Genomic DNA, 21661 nt, shown 5'->3' on the forward strand with positions numbered 1-21661 from the left:
CATATCTTCCCATGTGTGCCTGCCCAAAATGGTGGGAGGAGGTGAGAGGAAATGGGACATTTTAAAAGCAGACGACGGAGAATCAATTGGGACCGTCCTTGCCAAAAAGTCCCTGTCACCTATGTTGGTGGAGCATCCCAATACTCAAGATCAGATATATCTTGTATGTGGTCCAATTTTTTTGGACTTCAGATCCCAGTAGCCCTAGCTAACTTAGCCAACAGTCAGGAATTATGAGAGTCGAAGTCCAAAACATCTGGAGGAGTAAAGGTTGGGAACCACTGGTATAGTGGTTTGAGTCTGCAAACTTGTCTTGGGACTCCAGGAGACCAGGGTTTGAATCTCCACTTGGGCATCCAAACCCACTGGTTGATGTTGGGCATGTCACACACTCTCAGCCTCAAAGGAAGGCCAATGGCAAACCCCCCCCCCCATCAAATCTTGCCAAGAAAACCCATACAATAGCTTCTCTTCATGGTTTCTCTAAGTCAGAAATGACTTGAAGGCACATAACAACAATCAAGGTGGTTGATGGATGGAGGGATGGAGTGAGTGGTTTTAATTTAATTGTTTGAATTATTGTTTTAAACTATGCTTTAATGTTATCTGTAAGCTGCCCTGCAATCTTTGGTATAGAGTAGGGAAATAATAATAATAATAATAATAATAATAATAATAATAATAATAGGCCCATTGCCAGAGCCCTACTTATCCATCCATCCACACTGGCACCTTACAACCAGCTACACCTTTGTTTACTTATGTGTCCGCCCTTCCTTCCTTCCTTCCTTCCTTCCTTCCTTCCTTCCTTCTTTGCTTGCTTGCTTCCTTCCTTTCATAATGTATCAGCATAGAGCCTTACCTGTACTCTAGATTCAGGCAGGTTGATCTTCAGCGCCACTTCTTCGCGCATGAAAATGTCTGGATAGCGGGTCTTGGCGAAGAGGGCCTCCAGAATATCCAGCTGGGCTCGCGTGAAGGTCGTGCGTTCACGTCTCTGTTTCCGTGGAGTAGCTGCAGATGAAAGAAAGGGCAAACACCCATTCATGAGATCGGACTTGACATTTATTCAAACAAAAGCAATGGCTATAATAACAGCGCATGTGTCTTTTTACTTACTTACAGAGTACTTACAGAGTGCTATAAGCAAAAGACACTTCACTGCCCCAAGGAGCATACAGAACTTAGGGCCCGTACAGACAGGCCAAAATTAAGCTGTTTTGGGTCACTTTGGAGGTATGCTGTTTAAATGACACACACATCTTAAGAGGCCAGAAGCTGTACCAAAGCTTTGATCCATGCCTTAGAAGTGGAGCAAGGATTTGGCGTGGTTTTTGGCCTCTTAGGACGCATGCATCATTTAAACAGCATACTTCCAAAGTGACCTGAAGCAGCTTTATTTTGGCCTGTCTGTATGGGCTCTTACACAAGGTAGGAGAGAAAAAGTTGGTAGAAAAGAAGAGCAAAGAGAAGTACAAGATTTTGTTATTGTTGTGTGGCTTCAAGTCCTTTCTGACTTATGGTGGCCCTGTCATGTGGTTTTCTTGGCAAGTTTTGTTCAGAGGAGGTCACATAATCCATTGCGCTTGTGTTAACTGCAATAGGTCAGGTAGGAGCAGCAATGTGGAGCTAATTCCACTGTGCTCCTATCAGCATTTGCTGAGTGAACACACACCAAGTTGCCTTTCCCCTGTATAGTGCCTTGCAGAAGCCATGCACTACCATGCCCATCATCCCCAGTCAGCACGTCAGCCACACTCTCCCTTAGGCACATGCTTTGTTTATTCGGGTGCGGCAAGACCAGATCCCACCCTACTAATCTTATCGCTTGGAGAAAATATTTGTGGGGCCACTTTCAAGATGGTTCACCTTCAGTACTGCTGATTGATCTCTTCATTTGGTAATAATTGATCTCCCTTCAAATCAATCAAGCTGGTGAGATAACTGCCTACATTGAAGTGTGTGTGTGTGTTGTGTGCTAAGTCATTTCTGACTTATGGTGACCCTAAAGCAACCCTATCCTGGGGCAACTCCCAGCAGCCCTAGGCAGACAGCCAATGGTAAGGGATGCTGGGAGTTGCAATCCAACAACATCTGGAAGGATATTTTAAAGACCCCAGAAGAGTTACTTGTTTTGGATTCTAACTCCCAGAATCCAGTGCGAGATGCTGGGATTTGCAGTCCCCCAACCCAATTCCAAACTCTTCTCTGAACTGAAATGTTTAGCAATCTGCAGAACAGTGAAGGGTTTTTTTGGAGCACATTCAGAAAGCCTTTGGCTATTGCTGGCTAGGACTGCTGGGATTTGTAGCCCATCAACCTCTGGGGGGAAGCATGAGTCCCACTCTTGGCCTGAATCCAGTTAGACTTGAGTTCCTAATTCTCCAATGGGTCTACTCTGCTTAGTAGCCATACCTGGATTTAGGCCAGGATGGGCAACTACAACAGGTCCAGAGGCCACATGCGCTACCAAAAAACCAAAACAAACCCAAACTGGTCAGAACCCTCAATAATATAGTTTTTTAATGTACAGGGAGGCCTGAAAAGGTAAAATGTAATGTTGCACTTTAATATTTCCAGGAACATCCATTCAATCTTTCTTTTTTTGAGCAGAAAAGTATCAATCTGGGGAGTGTCAAAGAGATTAGGATTGGGAATATCCCTAATATTCCTTGTGCACACCCCATGTTCAAGGCAAGGAAATTAACTCCAATATAAAATTATTCCCTCCCTCATTTGCTGTCCTATTTTGTATTTTCTTTCTTTTTTACAAAATGGGGTTTCCTTGCTCAGGTTTTGAATTCAGTGCAGTTCTTCTCATGATCAGTAATAATTTTTCTCTCTCCATGTTACACATTTTCTTGTGGATCTATAAACAATAAAACAAACAAATCCCACATTTGATCATCCTCACCAACTAACTGAACCCATTCAAGTCTTACACAAGTGCTGAAAACTGTCATTGCAATGGCTGTATTCTAATTAGGACAAAAAATAATTTCATTTGGTCTGGATGACTGAATATAAATCTCCAAAAGGATGTTCCTTTCAGAACGGTTTGATGCGGCACTTGGTTCGCACACATCTATGGCCAAACTGTCGCTCAATGTGTACACTAAGCACATTTATTATTATATTATGGACAATATAATCCAACATTTACATGCTCCATAGGACCCCTTTAGCACTGTGTATTTCCCAAGGTAAAGGATTCAGCCTCCTGCAGAGAAATGGGGAGCTCAATTACTATAATAAGTAGTTGGCCTCCCCATCTCTTTGCAAGAGGGCTGGTTTGTTGGTTTCTTCCCTGCTTTGTGAAAACCAGTAGGTCACCATTCCCATGACAATTCAGTTCAGTATGGAGGCAATCTTGGCTGCCAGCAGGTGGCTGGACTCTTGTCTCTTATAACTGGCTCCATCTTTGCCCTAAGAATAATAGGAGACCAAGTTGGCTCTTTCTCACTAAACCAGGGCCTATGCCCAGTATTTAGTTGCAAGCAAAGGGGGAACCCACTGAGAACCTGGTTAGTCAAAAACTAAGGCAAGTTCCATTGACTCAATGGAGATATTCTTTGTTGTTAATTGCCATCAAGTTGACTTTAGACTTATGGCAACCCTATGAATGGGAGAACTCCAAGCCACCCTTCCACTCCACTAAATGCATCTGAAGATTAGACTGAAGTCTACAAAAGCTAATGCTGCCAACTTCTTTCTTTCAACTAGTCTCAGAGGTGCTACAAGATCTCTCTACATACTGATTCTACAGACTAATACAGTTATATCTTTGAATTCCAAGTCATCCTGTTACTGTGTCTTACATAGTCAAGGCTGTAGCTTCCTTGATGGAGTCTATCTACCTGAATACATAAGAGAGATCTTATAGCACCTTAGAAAACTAAAATAAAGTGGACAGCATGAGCTTCCTTAGGCTTAGGTCTACTTCCGCAGATGCATGGCATGGGGAAATTCTAACCACCTGAGTTAGTCTAGCCAAGAGTAAAATATCATCTGGGTTTATTGCCTACCTTACTGGAACATGACTACACAAAGGGAGACTAGGGCTGCAGCTTCCTTGGTGGATATTATCTACCTGAGAGTAAAACTGGATCTAGACTGTTGGGTTTGTTGCCTATCTTAGTGGAACATGACAACACACAAAAGGGAGGCATGGGGAAAATGGCACTTACTGGGATATCCAACTGCTGAGTGCAGCAGATCCATTCCTGGCCCAGCCAAGGTCAACCCATTGACCGCATAATGTGGTTGCTTGATGTAGGACATCATGCTCAGAAGGTTGGTGTCTCCCACTCTTCCCCTTGGCTTTGAGCAAGCAGGAGAGGGCCTTGTCCTCCTTGGCTTTAGCTTGACTTCCAGAAGGCAGTCTCCAGTCCTAGGTTATCCTGGTCCACTCAGCATCCAAGGGCAGCTGGAACTGCAAGAGGGAGAAAGAGAAAGAGAGCCTAGTTTGTACCCACCTCCCCAATTAAGGAGAAGCAGAGAGAAGGTTGGCCAATGGGGGGAAAAACACCTTGAGGGGTGGGTTGGGATGGAGTGCCTTGGGTCCATCCCACTAACCCCTCCCTTGCATAACACTCCAACAGAAAAGGAGACCCTCCTGCAGAGAGTGGTCTTTGGCTAGAATTACATCAAGCCCCCTCCCTGCCCCATAGAGAGATTAATGGCATGGTAAAGGGCAGCTGGCATTTTAGCAAGTCAAAAGGAGAGGCTAATGGGCATCATTAAGGACCATCAGCCCACTTTGGGCTCCTATTGTTATCTAACCAGGCAGGTTAAGTCAATACAGGAGAAGGTTGGGAGTTGTGGAGGGAGAAACACTGGGGGAGATGCTCCAGAGTTCTGGCCTTGGTGGAGGTCTTGCAGCTGAAAGATGAAAATGCAATGCTCAAAATATACCTTTGGTTAAAAGCTTCCATCTTTCTGGAGAGAAGGCTAGTTGCAGGAACATGTTTGGGGCAAACAAGGGCCTTCTCAGTGGTTGCCCCATTTATGGAGGTTATAATGGTCCTACCCATTTGGGAAGCAGACTTTTATTGATCCCAACAGGCTTTCGAGAACAAAGATTTAAAAGAGGGGGATTATTTGAAAAGAACCACCACCACTTTTAATCATTTTAATTGCATGTTTTAAATGTGTGTGTGTGTGTTTTAGTGCTATCAATTCCATTTTAACACGCTCTTTTGCATCTATATCTTATTTAATCTGTTTCAAAAACTGCATTGAGTAAAAAAAATGAATAAAAATCACGACAACGACGTCAACGATGATAAGATTTTGGAGGAAACCTTCACGGAAACGTATGCAAACTATAGTGCAGTATAAACTGTGAACCAAGAAGACCTCTTTGAAAACATTTGCCTCCATGTTCTATTGCTTCTTGCTTGCCTTCAAGCCATTTCTGATTTATGGCAACCCTAAGGCAAACTTATCACAGGGGAGAGGGTCATGACAAGACTTGTTGGCCTTCCTCTGAGGCAGAGAGAGTGTGACTTACCCAAAGTCTGGGTTTCTCTGCTTTAGTGAGGATTCGAACCCTGGTCTCCCAAACCTACCCCACACTGGCTCTCAATCTACAATTAGACCTGCAGTATCTTATCTCTATTAATGCTAATACTTAACAGGACTGTTATAACTGACAGATAACATTTGTAAAGCATCACAAGATAATGGGCAGATTCCCATGGGTTATTCCCAGTCAGAGGAGATCTGTTTAATCAACTGTTCTATAAGGAGTCAACATGTAGGAAATGCCCATCGATTCAGTGGATTTCCTCTGGTTAGAAGTAATAGACATCTTAGCTATCTCAAGTATACCGAGTATCATAATGCAACCGATTCCTCTTGTGGATTTAGAGAAAAATTGAAACCATTGACTTTCTCAAATTTTGTCTGTGTTTAAAGATTTAAACAGAGGCTGGATGGCCATTTTTCGGGGATGCTTTGATTGAGATTTCCTGCATGGCAGGGGTTGGACTGGGTGGCCCTTGTGGTCTCTTCCAACTCTATGAGTCTATGATTAATTTGGGCTGACAGCTTAGCTGTGTCACCCAGCGAGAAAAGCATGTACAGAGTGCCCTTGCTTCACAACCACTGCTTAATAACAACCCTAACCCACAACCCTCCAAGATGTTGCGTGTGTATGCTGTTTGCCTTCAAGTCGTTTCCAACTTATGGCGACCCTATCATGGTGTTTTCTTGGCACGTCTCTTCAGAAGGGGTTTGCCATTGCCATCCCCAGGTCACTCAGTGGGTTTCCCTGGCCGAGCCAGGATTCGAACCCTGTTCTCCAGTCTAGTCTAGCGCACAAACCACTATGCCATGCACTCCAAGATACAGCACCTCGATATTAATTTGTAAGCAGTGTGTAATACTTCTCAATACAATCTGGAGTGCAAACTAAGTTGGAACGGCAGTAATTCTTTGCAAGCCCCTCCACTCCTTTATCAACATTTATTCCCGCAGAGATTCAAAGAGGTGTGGAGAGTGGGCAAAGAAAGAGAGAAAGAGAGAAAGAGAGGTGGTTGGTATTTTTCCGTCTCCCGCCCTCCGCTCTTAGGAAATTTGGGGTGTGGTGAGATAGGGGCAATATTTGCCAACCTCCATTGCATTTTAATATCACTCATTTTGCTTAATAGCTGAGGTTTTATGAGAAGCGCAGCCCATGAAGCACTCGTAAACTGTTAACGGATTAACGGCGGTTCCAAAGATGGATGTTTGGCCACGTAGAAATGGGTTGTGACAAGCATTTAAAAAGGCAGCCTGGATATATGTGTGTGTGCGTGGAATCAGAGAACAAAAAGAGAATGAATTTCTCCACCTTCCAGATGGAAAAGGAAAAATATATTTGGTTCGCGTAGGATGCATAAAAAGTAAATGAATCCATGAAAGTGAAGGCTTTCATGGACGGCATCCATAGTTTTTTGTGGGTTTTTCGGGCTATGTGGCCATATTCAGGACAAATTTATTCCAGATGTTTCGCCTGCACCTCTGAAGGAATAAATTCTTCCAGAACATGGCCACATAGTCCAAAAACCTCACAAAAATCTATAGTAAATGAATCCTCAGTCTTTGGGAAATGAAGGGGCTGAAATAGGTGCAATCATCATCATCATCATCATCATCATCATCACAATACAAACTACAAAAACAATAGCCTGCCTTTCCCCCAGTTTGAGACTCAAAAGTGGCTTGCAAAAATTAAAACGGAGTTAAAAATCAGCAGCATACAATGTTTAAAAAAAACATTTAAACTGTCATCAAATTAAAACCAGTTAAAACAAATTAAGAAAAGAGCAACCACAAATGAATGTCCAACATATTATACAAGGTCTGTCTGTGTCTCTTAAAAATATAACCTTGGAGGCCTACCAGGATAAGAATGAGTTTACCTGGAAAGATAGTAAGAGGTACCCCAGTCTATGGGAAAGGAGGTCCGGAGCATCTGCTGAGAAGGCCCTCTCCCATGTTCCTACCAAATGTAGTTGTGAAAGTACTAGGTGGCACATAGAATAAACCCATCTATGCCCAGCCCCAAAGGGTCACAAGATACAAGGCTTTCCTAGCCTTGAGCTGGAGATCATGGAGGCGTATTTAATCCTAGATGGCGGATATTTTTTATTTTGTCTCATGGGGTTGCCATAAATTGACCGGCGAGTAGCCACACACTTGGCTACTCATAGGCAGCAACGATGGCCTTGTGATGGGGGCATTGAGGACTGGCAATGAAATGGGAAGCTGGGGATGGAGAAGAGGCGTGCTTAAAGTGATGGAAAGCAAGCAAAGAAGAGCAATTAAAGAAGCAATGCACAATATACATGTTGCAAGCTTTCGAAGCTCCATGGGCTTCTTCACCAGGCAAGATGTTACAAACCAAACAGGAGGGGGGAAAATCAATTGGCGATATTATAACGTCTTAACTAAGGACTGCAGGCATCTGACTAACATCTCCTTGGTGGTTTTCTGTCCTGGTCTTTGTGGGACAAATAAGGCATTGTCATCACTACCCCTTCATTCCTCTGTATCTGCAGACCCTTCCTCTTTCTTCCATGCATTTCATCATTGAGAGAAAGATTAATTCCGCTGAATGGGGAAAAGAAAAGGATTTGCTACTGGAGATGCTAATTTTGATTGACAAGGGGAGAGACACAAGCCACAAAAGAGGTTTGGTTGAAAGGTGTGTTTAGGGAACTTCTGGCCTTATCACTGAAAGAATCAGAAATCCTAAACTGGGTGCCAAGGTGTCACCTTTAGCAGAGCCAAAAAGACAAACAAATGGATCCTGGAGCAGATAAAGCCAGAAGTTTCCTTGAAAGCCAAGATGATCACATTGAGGCTGTCCAACTTTGGTCACATCATGAGAAAGCATGACTCACTGGAAAAGACAATAATGCTAGGAAAGATGGAGGGCAACAAAAAGATAGGGACATCACATGCCAGATGGATAGAGTCGCTATGAATTGGGGCTGATGCGAGGGCAGTTAACAACAACAACAACAACAATAACAACAATAGAAAATAGTTAGACTGCACTGCTCAAAATCTGAGCTTCAATCCTTTCTAAGCTTTGCTCCATCTTCATGTTCTCTGGATCCCGTTCAGAAGTTGGAAATGCCATGTTTGGGAACTACAGTTTCCCCGGGAGCTGGCAAGGGGATTCTGGGAGTTGTTATCCCCTAAAAACCAAGCCATCTCCAACCTTGGTTGCACTTCATAGTTATGTCTTGCGGTCCAAACGGTGTTGAAAAAATTCAGATGGGAAGAGCAATGGTGGTTTTGGGATCACTCTACTGGCCCTATATGTTTTGTTGCCTTCTGTTTTTAGCATAATGAAGACTGCATGGATTTGAAAAGAATAGAGACAGGATCTTGAATTTTGCAGTCTAGGCTTGTTCCCTCTCAACTTCAGTATATATATATACACACACACACACACACACACACACACTTCTCTCACTTCTTTGTTCATAATTCAAAGGAGATGTCCTCACTATTTAAAACTTCTGGGATGTTGTCCTTGTTCTCTTCCTTGTTCTACTTTTGTTTGGCTTGCTGCCTCTTTTTCTTCTCTTCCATATCTTCTCCTCACCTCTAATTTTGGTCTTCAACTTCTGTGACTGAAAATGAGATGCAGAAAGGAGAAAAGTCTCTTTGTAGGGGCAGAACAAATACCGCCTACAGATAAGGCTTCCTAACCGGTGGGTTAGAAGTTGGCCGAGAAGAACATCTGGCCCCCGAAATAACTTCCTTTCCAATTAAAGGTGTGTGGGACCCTTGCAAACAAGGCAAGGAAATGGAGAGAGATGTCCCTCTCTCTCATGTGCAAGCAATGTGATAGACTGATGTTTAGTTACTTGTCAACGCTTTGGATAGTTGCCTGGGGAGAGAGAACACGAAAGAGCAACCTGGGACCACGTCTTTCCTTCTGATCTTCCTTTTCCTATTCCAACAGATTTTATTTATTTATTTATTGAGGTTAAACTTTTGCAAACTTTTTTGCCATTAAAAAATGTTAGGGACTTGTCACCAACTGAAAAGAGATAGAAACAAAACAAATTCAGCATGTAACGTATCAGATAACCTATCTATCCATCCTCAGGTTTGTTTGCTTTTAATGGCCAGGTGAAATTGGTCTGTGTTTATTCTTTGGGAATCTACTAAAGACATCTTTAGAAATCTACTAATTAAGTCTCAGGGAAAGGAAGGCTTTTTTTTCCTTCCAATGGTTTAAAAATCCTGAATTTCAAAACCAGAATCCAGATGGGAACGGATTGTGAAAATTGGCCCGATTGAACGGTTTGTGGCAGATATGGATTATGGAGGATCAATAATGAGATATTCCAACTCAAATGACTGCTCTTTAAGGGTCTTATGAAGATTTAATCTAAAATCAGTATCTGTGCAGCTATTATCGGAAGAAATACACTGCAGGGAATACAACGTTTAGCGTCAGACCACAGAAACACAATGGCCTAAATCCAATATTAACCTGAACTCGAGTTCCATTAAATCTGGACTCGACTTGAGTCCCCTTAAATTTCAACAAAGAGTTCCATTAAATCCAAGTTTGAGTCTCAACTAGAGATGCATTAAATCTTAATTTAGTCTCAACTAGAGAACCATTAAATCTCAACTCTGGTTCCCTTTAATCTCAACTCTAGTCTCAATTTGTGTTCCATTACATCTCAGTTCTAGTTACAACTTAGGTTCCATTAAATTTCAACTCTAGTCTCAACTCAAGTTCCTCTAAATCTCAACTCTAGTCTCAACTAGAGTTTATTTAAATTCATGCAACTTACACAAGTGTTTACTGAACCCAAGTCCCCATTGATTCCATGAGCATGTTATATATTTGGGAATAAGAACTGGAATTAGCCCTATTATTCAAAAAGGATGCTGCCCATCCAGCTGCATTGCTTGCAAAAATGCCATTTTGACATTAAAAATAAGTTAATTAGATTTATTTACTTGTTACATGTGTCCCCATTTTTTCTTTCAAGGAGCTCAAGGCAGTATTTCCCTCTCTTTCCAACATTTGAGCGCTCTTCTTCCAAGAAGCAAGCACACTTGGAACCAAACTGAACCATGCAATTTCTATGCACGGGTGCAAAAGCGGGACAGTGAAAAGAAAGGTGAGAGGAGGGGGGAAATCAGCTTATTTGAAATGTAATGTGCTGAAGAAGAGTACTATAGATCCCATGGACTGCCAAAAAGAGAAAGGAGTGAGCCTTAGAGCAAACCAAGCTGGAACTTTCCCTAGAAGCGAAGGCGACTAAATTGATTCGAAACAGATCATAAGGCAACATGATTCCTTAAAAAACAACACGGAGCCTTGGTAAAGTGGAAAGCAGCAGGGAAAAAAGGAAGACCACATTACAGGTGGATTGATACCATCAAGGAAGCCATGGCTGGGCAATTTGCAAAAACTGAGCAGGGAGATGATGCCTGAGGCTCTTGGAAGCCTCTCATTTATTGGGTGGCCATAAGCAGAAGTTGGCTTGACAGCAATGAAGGACAACAAAGGCAACTGCATTGCATCTGAAGGAAGGAGAATCTTCTGAGAGGTGCACAGGTTGCCAAAAAAGCCAGGAGCATACCTTTATTTGATGGCAGAATTCAAAGACGTTGCTATATTAGGCTGCAAAATCAGTAGGCAAAGGGGTCTTGTAGCATCTTTGGGACGAACTGAAAGAAAGAAGCTGGGAGCATGAGCTTTCGCAGGCTTGAGCTGGAAGTAGTCAAGTTAAAGTCTAGGGAAGCTCCTGCTGCCAACTTCTTTCTTTCAGTGAGTCTCAAAGGTGCTACAAGATCTCTCTACATACTGATTGTACAGACTAACATGGCTATATCTTTGAATTCAAGTCAAGGAAAGTTCATGCTCCCGGCTTCTTTCTTTCACTTTGTCTCAAGGATGCTGTAAGATCCCTTTGCACACCTTTATCTGGGCATTTTTTAACTGTCAAACAGTGCAGAGGGTCCCTGCAAAAGGCAAATTGCTGTTCATGGGGGCACCACACAAGAGAGGCAATCCTTCACACTTCTTTTTAAAAAAGGGAGATCCAAAGAGCCTGAAGCGGGGTCAAGGGACATTAAAAGGATATTTAGAGGGCCACATGATGGACCACAACTTCTTCATCCGAATTAAGTACTTTGGTGGGAACTCACGTAGAGATCTCTGGCAGCGGTTTCAGCTCCCTTCTCCCTTTTTGTTGTTGTCATACACCTTCGAGTTATTTTCTCTCAAAAGGTTACCTTGGCAAGATTTGTTCATAGGAGGTTTTTCTATACAGGTGTCCCCTACCTTTCTTTTTAAACAATCTGCTCTACTGACACTGTTAAATTCTTATCAGAATCCATTTATTCGATACACAGTCTACTCTTTCGACAACTGTAAATATGAATACTTGTGCAGTGCTGTAAGAGCAGCACAAGACAACGCCACAAACGACTTCAGCTGTATACCGCACACTGACGGAACGAAAAGATGGTGCTTTGCATGGCACTTTTGTGACCAGATGCTGCTTGTTTTCCAACTCAGCGCCATCTTTTCGTTCAGTCTGTGTACTGCATACTGCAGCAGTCGTCCATGGCATCATCATGTGCTTATCATCCCACACTGTGCAGGTATCCATACTTATATTTGTGCTTATTAGAGTAACATGGGTTCTACATTTCAATGATTTCCACATTTTGACAGTGCTCTGGTCCCTAACCTGTTCAATAAGAGAGTGACTACTGCAAGGAAGAATCCCCTCCATAAAGAGCATCTATCCGTTTTACCTAATGGCATGGATATTGAAACCTAGGCAAAATACATTTTATTTCCTTAGCTTTACGGTGTAATTCTATATACATATAAGATTAGGGCATCATCCAAGCATGGCAAGGAGTTGGATTAGGAGGCTCTTTTGACCCATTCCAATTCTTAGATTCTAGTTGTGTGCCTTCGTTTCTGACTCATGGCGAACCAAAGGCAAACCTATCCTGGGGTTTTGTTGGCAAGATTTGTTCAGAGGAGGTTTGCCATTGCCTTCCACTGAGGCTGAGAGAGTGTGACTTGCCCAGGGTTGCCCAATGGGTTTCATGGCTGAGCGGCAAATCGAACCCTGGTCTCCAGAGTCATAGTCCAACACCCAAACCACTATGGCCCCATACAGTCAGGCCAAAATAAAGCTGCTTTGGGCCACTTTGGAGGTATGCTATTTAAATGATGCATGCGTCCTGAGAGTCCAGAAGCCACACCAAAACCACAATCCAGTCCTAAGGACTGGAGCACAGCTTTGGTGCAGCTTCCGGACTCTTAGGACACATGCATCATTTAAACAGCATACCTCCAAAGTGGCCCAAAGCCGCTTTATTTTGGCCTGTCTGTATGGGGCCTATGTTACGCTGGATCAAGATTTTAAGTTTCTTGATTGAGACAATGGGATTTCCTTCCAGGTAAGTTTGAATCCTTACAACAACAAGGTCTTTCCCCTCCTTGGGAACTATACTGATGGTTTTGAGCTGGAATAAAAAGAATAGGATGTTTTTGTGGGGTTGTATTGATCTTCTAGGAAGAGCTTTGAAGAACTAACAAAGGATTTCCTAATACTGATAAAACAGATGTGTTTGTTCATTATTTATTTTTCGTACTGCATGTTAACCAAAATGGCTTGAAATGACCCGATTTAAAAAACCAAAAGGCAAATATGACATCCAAACAGATTTCGTTGCCATTAGGAGGACAGTTGCAAAGGAAAGCATCCGGCATTTCTGTACAAATGCTTGAACTAGTAGGAACCAAACAAAATATGAGCTGCTTAATGTAAGGAACTGATAAACCTCTCTTTGGGGCTTAGTGAAATATGGAAACCTGCGGAGGTTTCAAGTGGGCAGATGTTGTTTTGCCCCAGATATTTGGCTATTTCGAAATGTCATCTCTTTGCAGTGTCTCGGATTATCGGTTTAAACGCTGGCAGCAAGAATGGGATGAGAATCCTTTGCATCAAACAAACAAAAAGCATTTCCCCCTCCTTTTGTCTTTTTCGAATCAGATCAAAGCCAGTCTAGTTTAATATCATGTATGTACATATACGCCTACCATGAAAATGTAAGAAGAACTTTAATTTCTTTGCCTGTAAAAGAATTTAATCTCTTTAAATGTAAAAAAATTTTTAAAATATATTCCCTTATTTATAATGTTTTCAATCTAAAAACAATCCAGAGCTACACTAAATAAGCATATCTTTTCAAAAGGTATAGGTCATGCCCTTCAAAATATAGGGTTGCTCCTGTCATTTAAAGAATTCTTTAAAGGGAGTGAAATTGTTTTAATCAGTATTGTTTCAGTTTTGGTTTAAATGGTAGATTTTAAAAAAGAAGACGAGAAGTGAATTCAACCCCCTCTTCGTGGATTTTGAGAAACATATAACAAATGTCAAAATATATTTGCAGAAGGTAAGTTTAAAAAAGAAAACATACTCCCAAACTAGGAAAACCCATAACTTTTAGATCTCCGCTTCTTATAGCTGTTGCTATGAGCTGGTTTGGCTCTAAATGTATGATATTCCTTGCCACAGATGAGACAAAATGCCAGTATAATAGAAAGAGACTATGCGTTATACTTCTCTATAGGCTTCCCTATTGGTAGGACATAGCAGAAGGTAGGTTAACGTAAAAGATTTCTATAGGGATCAAATACTTCCCAGGTTCATATCACCTTACCAAGAATAGTATACAGAACACAAAAAGGAACATAAGGCATGTAGATATGAAATGGTCAGGATGATGAAAACTTTTTGTATAAATGGAATTATTTCTTCATATCTAAATTATACCTTAAAAAAAAACAATACCCACAACAATTCCATAACATTATACTTTTTCCCCATCTTCCTTTCACTGACCCTATTCACATAGATTTTGCCCTATGGGCAATTTTCCAAGCGTTACGCAGTCGTTCTGTAGCCCCCAAAACTACCTGGGTGCGCCATTAACTGAGAAGAGGGAAGGAAAGATCTGTTAGAGCTGAGGATGAACCAGGACTTTTCCAAAAGACAGCCCAAAAAGTTGGCAAAATCATTCTTTTATAGGCTCAAAGCAAGGAAATTTCCAGGTTGCATGGAATTCTTCACCAAGGAGAATGCGGGAAATGCAGCTTTTTAGGGGGATAAAGACTTTACGGGATCAAAAGGCAACTTGGTTACAGATGACTGAAGACTCCTTTGTATGGTTGGAGTGCTCCTATACCAGCTTACATCAGGTCCATGGATAGATAGATGGGTGGATAGATGGACAGATGGATACATGGATGATAGACAGACAGACAGACAAATGATCTCTCCGCTTCTCTTTGGGTCTCATATGTACGTCCAACCATCATCTGCTAAATGTCTAGGTAGGTGTCATAGTGTCCCAATTTTTCACTCTCACACAAATGCACATTTTCATATATATATATATATATAATATGTATATATAGTTTTAAAAGGTCTTCCTTACCTTCTCCCTAGAGCAGTCCCAGTGCCCAGGCGTCCAGCTTGCGCTTCTCCGAATACCTCTGCAAGGAAGCATAACAAAGATTTGGTCTGAGGGATGGACCAAGGAGAAAAACCGAGGGCAGCTCCTTCCCAACCCCAGGAAACCACAAAAAATAACCCCAGCTAGAAAGAGCAAAATGTGTTAAAAGGATAACCCAGAAGTGATACAGTGGGAGATCCCTATAATCTGTAATAAAAAGAGAAGCTTAACCTGAATTGAAAAGAGATTTAGAGCTGGGTAAGAGATTCTGCTGCCCAGGACTTCTCTGGGCATTTAGATCCGAAGGTTTGGGATTTTCTCCTCTTAAGCCCTGGAGAAAGGGGGGGAGGGAGAGCCGTGGTGGTTGTTGGTGGCACCGACGGCGGCCGCTGTGGTGGGGGAGGGTGTCCTCTCAAATAACGTGGTGCGCCGTGCGCAGGGTCCATTCTCAAACCTGCTCCAAGGTCCTCACATGATTGGTATTATAGCAATACTCGGGTAGATTAATAAACAGGAGAGAGGGATGGCTTGGTTGGGTTCTCTTCAGAGGCAGCGGCATATCCCTGTTTGCTGTATGGACTTACTGGGCCTATGCGCGCACATGCATGCTCATCTATGGGCTAAAGTAACTATTTGCATTCACGGATCTCTCACAGGCCAATATCTAGGTGCACACAACGCACTTTCGGGGTTTACTGTGAAGTCACTGCATGTGTAACAGACAAAGGAGAAAGGCTTTTGTTGTTGCATGCCTTCAAGTCGTTTCCGACTTATGGCAACCCAATTGTAGGGTTTTCTTGGCACAGTTTGTTCAGAGGAGGTTTCTCTGAGGCTGAGAGAGTGTGATGTGCCCAAGGTGGGTTTCATGGCCAAGGTTTACCATAAAGTCATTGCATGTGTAACAGACAAAGAAAGGCTTTACCTATTGCTTTTGCATCTGCCCACCCAAAAACTGGCCTTTGCAAACTAGACCTTTATGTCGCAGTCAAAGACTTAGCCGTGTTTGTGTCAGCGTACAAAGGGATCTTGTAGCATCTTTGCGACTGAAAGACATTTGCAGTGCATGTCCGATTGGTCTATGAAACTCCATCTATGAAATCAGATGTATCTGCTGAAGATTGTAGACCGAGTCGACAAAAACTTCCTAATTACTTTTCAAAGCATTCATTTTAAGATGCTCCAACAAATATTTGGAGCAGAACAAAGATGTGTTTGCCATTCCTATTAGAATCTTTATAGTCATGAAACGCAATGGCCAAATGCAAAGGGAGACGGAGGACTTCTCAACTTGCAGAGGTTGAGCAGAAAGAAGGGAAGATTGCATGCCAGTAGGTACCGCTTTTCAGGCCACTGTTAGCATTTTCTTGGCCCTCTAAAATCCAGATCTCTTATGGAAGATGCCACACACTATGCATGCGTATGTGCCTTCAAGTCTCCTCTTGGCTCATGGGGACTCCATGAGTTTCATAGGGTTTTCTTAGGCAAGGAAGGAATCCTCAAAGGTGTTTTTACTAGTTGTATTCAAGTTAAAACAATAATGAATTGTCTGTATACAAATATTTCAAATTACCCCACTTTCCCATTTGCATCTGGTATTTCCTGGCAGTGACACATTTTGTTGTTGTGTGCCTTCAAGTCATTTCCGACCTTAAAGCAAACCTATCATGATGTGTGTGCGTGTGCGTGTGTGTGTGTGTGTGTGTGGTTCTTGGCAAGTTTCTTTAGAGGGGGTTTGTCATTGCCATCTTATGAGGCTGAAAGAGTGTATGACTTGTCCAAGTGGCTTTACCTGGTTGAACAGTGATTCGAACCCTAGTCTCCAGAGAGAGTCCTAGTCCAATGCTCACACACTGTCAGCCATGAAAACAAATCCAAGGTGGCAGGCTGTTTAAGGATTCCCCGCACACACCTCATTTTAAAAGGCTTCTCTGTATTTCCAGATGAACCTCATCCTGGGCAACAATCAATACATTTTTTAAAAGTCTTTTTGCTTTGCTTAAATTCTTGCCGGGAGTTTATTTCTCATACTCTGAATGTTAATCGACCGAAGTAAAGCTACTGCTTCACTCCCAGCTTTGCCTTTGTCCTGTGGCTCCTTGCTAGAAGTCTTGCCTTAACAACAACCTTGATCAGAGAGTGTGCAGACACAAAAGGCAGGGTCTGTACAGCTGTGGGTCTTAATCTTTTCTGGGTCATGGATGCCTTGGAGAGTCTGATGACAGTTATGGACCCCATTCCCAGCCAAGTACACATAAACACAACATTTTGCATAGGATGTATTGTGCTGCATTGGGAATTGATTTCTGAAGTTACACTTCAACAATATGTATGCAAAGGGATCTTGTAGCACCTTTGAGACTTCATCTTAAAGGTGCTACAAGATTCCTTTGCACACATTTTCCAGATGAACACAGCTATGTCTTTGAACTTGGCAATATCTACAAGTGCTACAAGATCCCTTTGCACCCTGATTTTCCAGACCAACACAACTATGCCTTTGAACTTTAATGTTCACTATGACTGGAACAATTCAGATTCATGAGAAAGAAATAATCATGTGAAACGTATCCACGAACCTCCTAGTTAAAGTCATTGAACCCCAGGTTAAGAACCTGTGGCCTAGACCTTGGAAAGTTCCTTTCAAAAAGTAGTTCGTTCTCATCAGACTTTATATATTCTGCAATGTAATTCATTGTCTTTATGCATTGTGATGTACGACGGATGCCTGAAGTCCATCCATAGGTTCCTTAAAGATTCTTGGACTCCAAGTTAAAAAACCCTTCTATACAGGAATTGCCTTCTAAATTGGGCCTTCTGTTCACAACAAGATTATCCTGTGTACAAACAGCTTCAATAAAATATTTCCACACAAACACACACACATCCACACACTAAACAATAGTCTTTCTTTACAAATGAACGCTGCTGCCTTGCGCTTTGAGGAGGGAGGAAAAAACACTAAGGAGCATCTGTAGCAGCAAAATGAGAGGAGATTAAGGACATTTGCAACATGCCATTAATGAGGACGGAAGAGACCCAAAATTTTGACAGACCGCTCTTGGACATCTCTCCTGAAATTACTCTTTTAAGAAGCTTAGAAGACGGAAAGAAGTTCAAGAAAACGTTGGATTCATTTCCCAACGTCTCCCTGGCCGAAATAGGATTCCTCCACTCTTCGCCCCTCCCGCGTCACGTCAAATCCTTCACTTTGCAGAAAGGAAATGGGTTTGATAATTTATTTATTTTGGGGGTGGCGATTTTGCATCAAAGGTTGGCCACAATTAAAAAAAGAAAAAGAAAAGAAAACCAGGAAAGATTGCAGAAGCCCTTCTGGTTTGGGGCACAGCGATAAATGGGACGAATTTATCGGTTTGCCCCTGCAAGATACAATGAACCCCTATTTTCCATTCCTCTAGCAAAGCATTATAAAACCCAAAGACCTAGCATGCTCAAAGCGTGTTACTCTTAAGTTTGCATCACTTATTATTCTGTACAAATTTGCATGCTTTGGGATTCCCATTTGCTCCGTCTGGAAACTTCTCCTTGCTAATCCAGAGCCAGACTATTGATTTCGTTTTTAATAGTCTTTATTAAGTAATCTCAAACGATACAAAATTTAAAACTCTTATACAATCAAATCTAAATTGGGCTGTCTTCAATTCATGATATCAATTTCATGACCCCTGTTTGTGGCTTCCTTCCTGTATTTGCAAAGAATACGCATTGTAGCATCAGTGTCCCATTATACATTGTTTGTATTTTTCTTCAAAGTACTATACATGGGCAAACGTATATAAATTTTATACGCTGTTACTTTTAAAAGAAGCCCGATATTAGGTGCCTGCAACACAAAAAAGTCCTTGGCCCCAAGGAACCTACAATCTAAGGATAAGCGTAGCACTAACAGATGGCCTCAGTCATTGCAAGGGAAGGGGGAGGAGGAGAGGACAGACCGATTCAAGGATTGCAGCGTTATTAACATTGTGCCCAGCAGACCAGCTGGCCACATTAATTTTACCCTGGGTTTTGTTTTTCTTTACATAAGAAAAAGAATAAAGGGGGGGAAAGAAAGAAATTGCATCTTCCATCTTCCAATTTGGAAACGCAACCTGTCATAGCTGCACCACCAGCACATGGTGTGCCAGGAATTTCATGCTGGTGTCTTGGGTGAAGTTGCTCCGTCGGACTGGATAAAGGTGTTGCATAGGTCAGTAGCCTCCCTACCAGCAACCTGTTCACATTTGCTATGGATTATGTGTACCCAGAGTTTTCTCTATATATTGATTGCAAAAGGTCAGATGGATAGAGCGGCTTTTGGCGTTGTGCTGAGACCAAGCGTTCATCTTGTTCAATTAAAAGGGCCAACCAAATGCCAAGAGGATATACCCTCCAACTATCTCCATTTGGCAAAGGCAGGTGATTATTTCTCTGTTGTCCCACTTTTTCTGTTGCCTTTTAAATGTCCCGGTTTATCTTTTCTCCTCCCGCTCTGTCCTCAGCTAACTTCCATTGCTGCAAACTGAGTTCAAAATGCAAAATGCAGTCAATATAATCAGCAGAGCGGAGAGGAGAGGGGAATCTTGCCCTTCTCAATAGGCGCAGGCAAAAAGAAACTGCTCATGAGTAACTTTTGCCGTCTTGACCGCATTCTGATGTTGTTTGGCTACATGTGCCCCAAGGTACATCTACACTGGTACATCGCAACCTTCCACTTGGTGTAACATTCACAGCAGCAGCGTGGATTTTGAGGTGTTCATTTTAATGGTTTCATGGCTTAATGATTTTATAAGCTGGTGTGTGTGTTTTTATTTTTTAACAGAAAAGTCATGAATACTATAACAATAAGAAATAAATAATAAACTCTGCTCCTTCTCTTGCGAATTAATGTTCATTCCAGTATTGGAACTACAAATGTTTCTGCCATTTGCCAGCAGAAGAGAACCTCTTCCTAACCCTTTTCAAAACCCATCAGGATTTTCCAGGTACAAGATAAACCAAGATCATTGCCATTACAGTCGGTTACGACTAGACATTCATGTCAATGGGAAACCTTTACCTTTTCCTTAATCCAAGTAGTATCTCGGGAGGTTTCCCTGCACAAACATCACCAAAATGAATTGGAGCAGTCACGAAAACATGACAAGAAAACAGATGCTGTAAACCAGAATTTTGATTATGATACAGCTAATATCAAGTAACGTAGAAAAGGCTTAAACACGTCACAAAGCAAAACCACTTTTGGAAAAAGGCTGTATACTTTGAAATATATAGAAAAGTTGGAAATCTGTTGGATGAATGTCAGCGTCATTAGATGCCCCCAGCTTTGCTTTGTAACTAGGTACAATTGAAGGGAATGTCTGTTTAATGCACTCTGCAATAGAGAGAAAGACATCCCAGATGTAGCATTTGAGCAGGGACCCAGATAAACATGAGCAGAACTTGACACATCTTTCAAACTCCTAGATACCTGAATTGAATTAAATGGGCACCAAAATCACCTCCTTGGCTGGCATTTGGTGAGAAAACAAAATCCTTAACAGCAGATTCATGGCCATACATGTAAATCTCAGAGTGAATTTGTTCATAAATATTCTCCCATTCTCAACAGCAACAGGTTCTTAGTTCTTAAGTTCATCCATTCATCCTCCTTCCCTTTGCAGGAGCCCAAAGGAAAACATGTCACTTAGTCCACCAAATTAAAGTGTCATTTTGCTTCTTGAATATTGTAATTTTGCTTCTTGAACATTAAAATATTATTCCCCCAAGGTCTAATCAATCCTCTTTTCCTGCCTTTATTCCTAATAGCAAAAATAATGCCACTAATACTAATATTCCTAATAGCGTAAATAATGCCACTCTCTACCACTGACTTAGCATCAGCTCTACTTTTTTCCTTCCTTAATGAAGAGATAAAAGAGATTCCTCCAAATATTATATGTGTGTGTGTGTGTGTGTGTGTGTGTGTGTGTGTGTGTATATATATATATATATGCATATGACAGGGGAGGAGGACATTCAAAAAATGGCCCTTCCAAACCTCTGGCAGTACTTTTAATTAAGCGTGATAAAGCCGACCCAAGCTGCATTACAAGCGTAAGGACTTTAAATCATTAGATATAATTTTATCAAGGGAGCTAAACCCCTCTAAAGCTGGATCAGTTGCAAATAATCATATATCTCCTGTTAAGGGGAGGAAAAAAAGGAAGGTAGGAAAAGCCGGTCCGCTAGACCTGAGTGGCTCACCTTGGCGTCGCGTGGTGCAGACCTCGGAGGGGGGCACGCTGGAGAGGCGAGCGGCAGAGGGGCAAAAGGTGGGAAGAAAAGGGGGAAAGAGAAAGAAGAGGTAGGCACCACCCAAATGTGGAAGATTTAAGCAAGAAGGGCAGTGATGTCAGCTGTCATGGTCTATATTTCAGGGACTAATCTGGGAAGGTGGGGGTGGCGGAGGAAAAGGGAGGGGGACGGGTCCATGTGGCCGAGGTGACTCTGGGCAAGATGTCCACCCTACTGGCACCGTCTCAGAGTAATCCACTCCTCCCAACGTCAGTTGCAATTAGGTCTGATTGCCTCCCAGAGAGACTCGAGCATCCTTGGTCCTTGGTGGCAGGCCATGTGAGTGGCACCAGAGATCCAGGAACAGTGGTGT

General features: G+C 42.1%; 1 protein-coding gene across 4 annotated transcripts in view; it reads right to left on the reverse strand.

Annotated features, from left to right (window-relative positions):
* The window catches only part of LOC149304540 (homeobox protein otx5-like), a 29261-nt gene extending 7908 nt beyond the window's left edge, over positions 1-21353 (reverse strand). The window contains exons 1-5 of one of the 4 annotated variants that reach the window (XM_089478436.1): positions 15247-15518; positions 14998-15055; positions 9006-9544; positions 4188-4432; positions 863-1014 (exon numbers count right to left, since the gene is read on the reverse strand). In XM_089478436.1, the coding sequence (XP_089334562.1) occupies positions 863-1014; positions 4188-4284 (249 nt within the window). In that variant the 5' untranslated portion in view covers positions 4285-4432; positions 9006-9544; positions 14998-15055; positions 15247-15518. Of the gene's footprint in view, positions 1-862; positions 1015-4187; positions 4433-8971; positions 9545-14997; positions 15056-15246; positions 15519-21258 lie in introns of those variants that run through there. The other 3 variants (XM_089478434.1, XM_089478433.1, XM_089478432.1) reach the window with 3 other exon arrangements.
* Between the last annotated feature and the right edge of the window lie 308 nt (positions 21354-21661).

The sequence above is a fragment of the Sceloporus occidentalis genome, unplaced genomic scaffold (genome assembly GCF_023333645.1).
Source record: "Sceloporus occidentalis isolate IW3139 unplaced genomic scaffold, rSceOcc1.0.p SCAF_13, whole genome shotgun sequence".
NCBI classification, from domain to species: domain Eukaryota; kingdom Metazoa; phylum Chordata; class Lepidosauria; order Squamata; family Phrynosomatidae; genus Sceloporus; species Sceloporus occidentalis.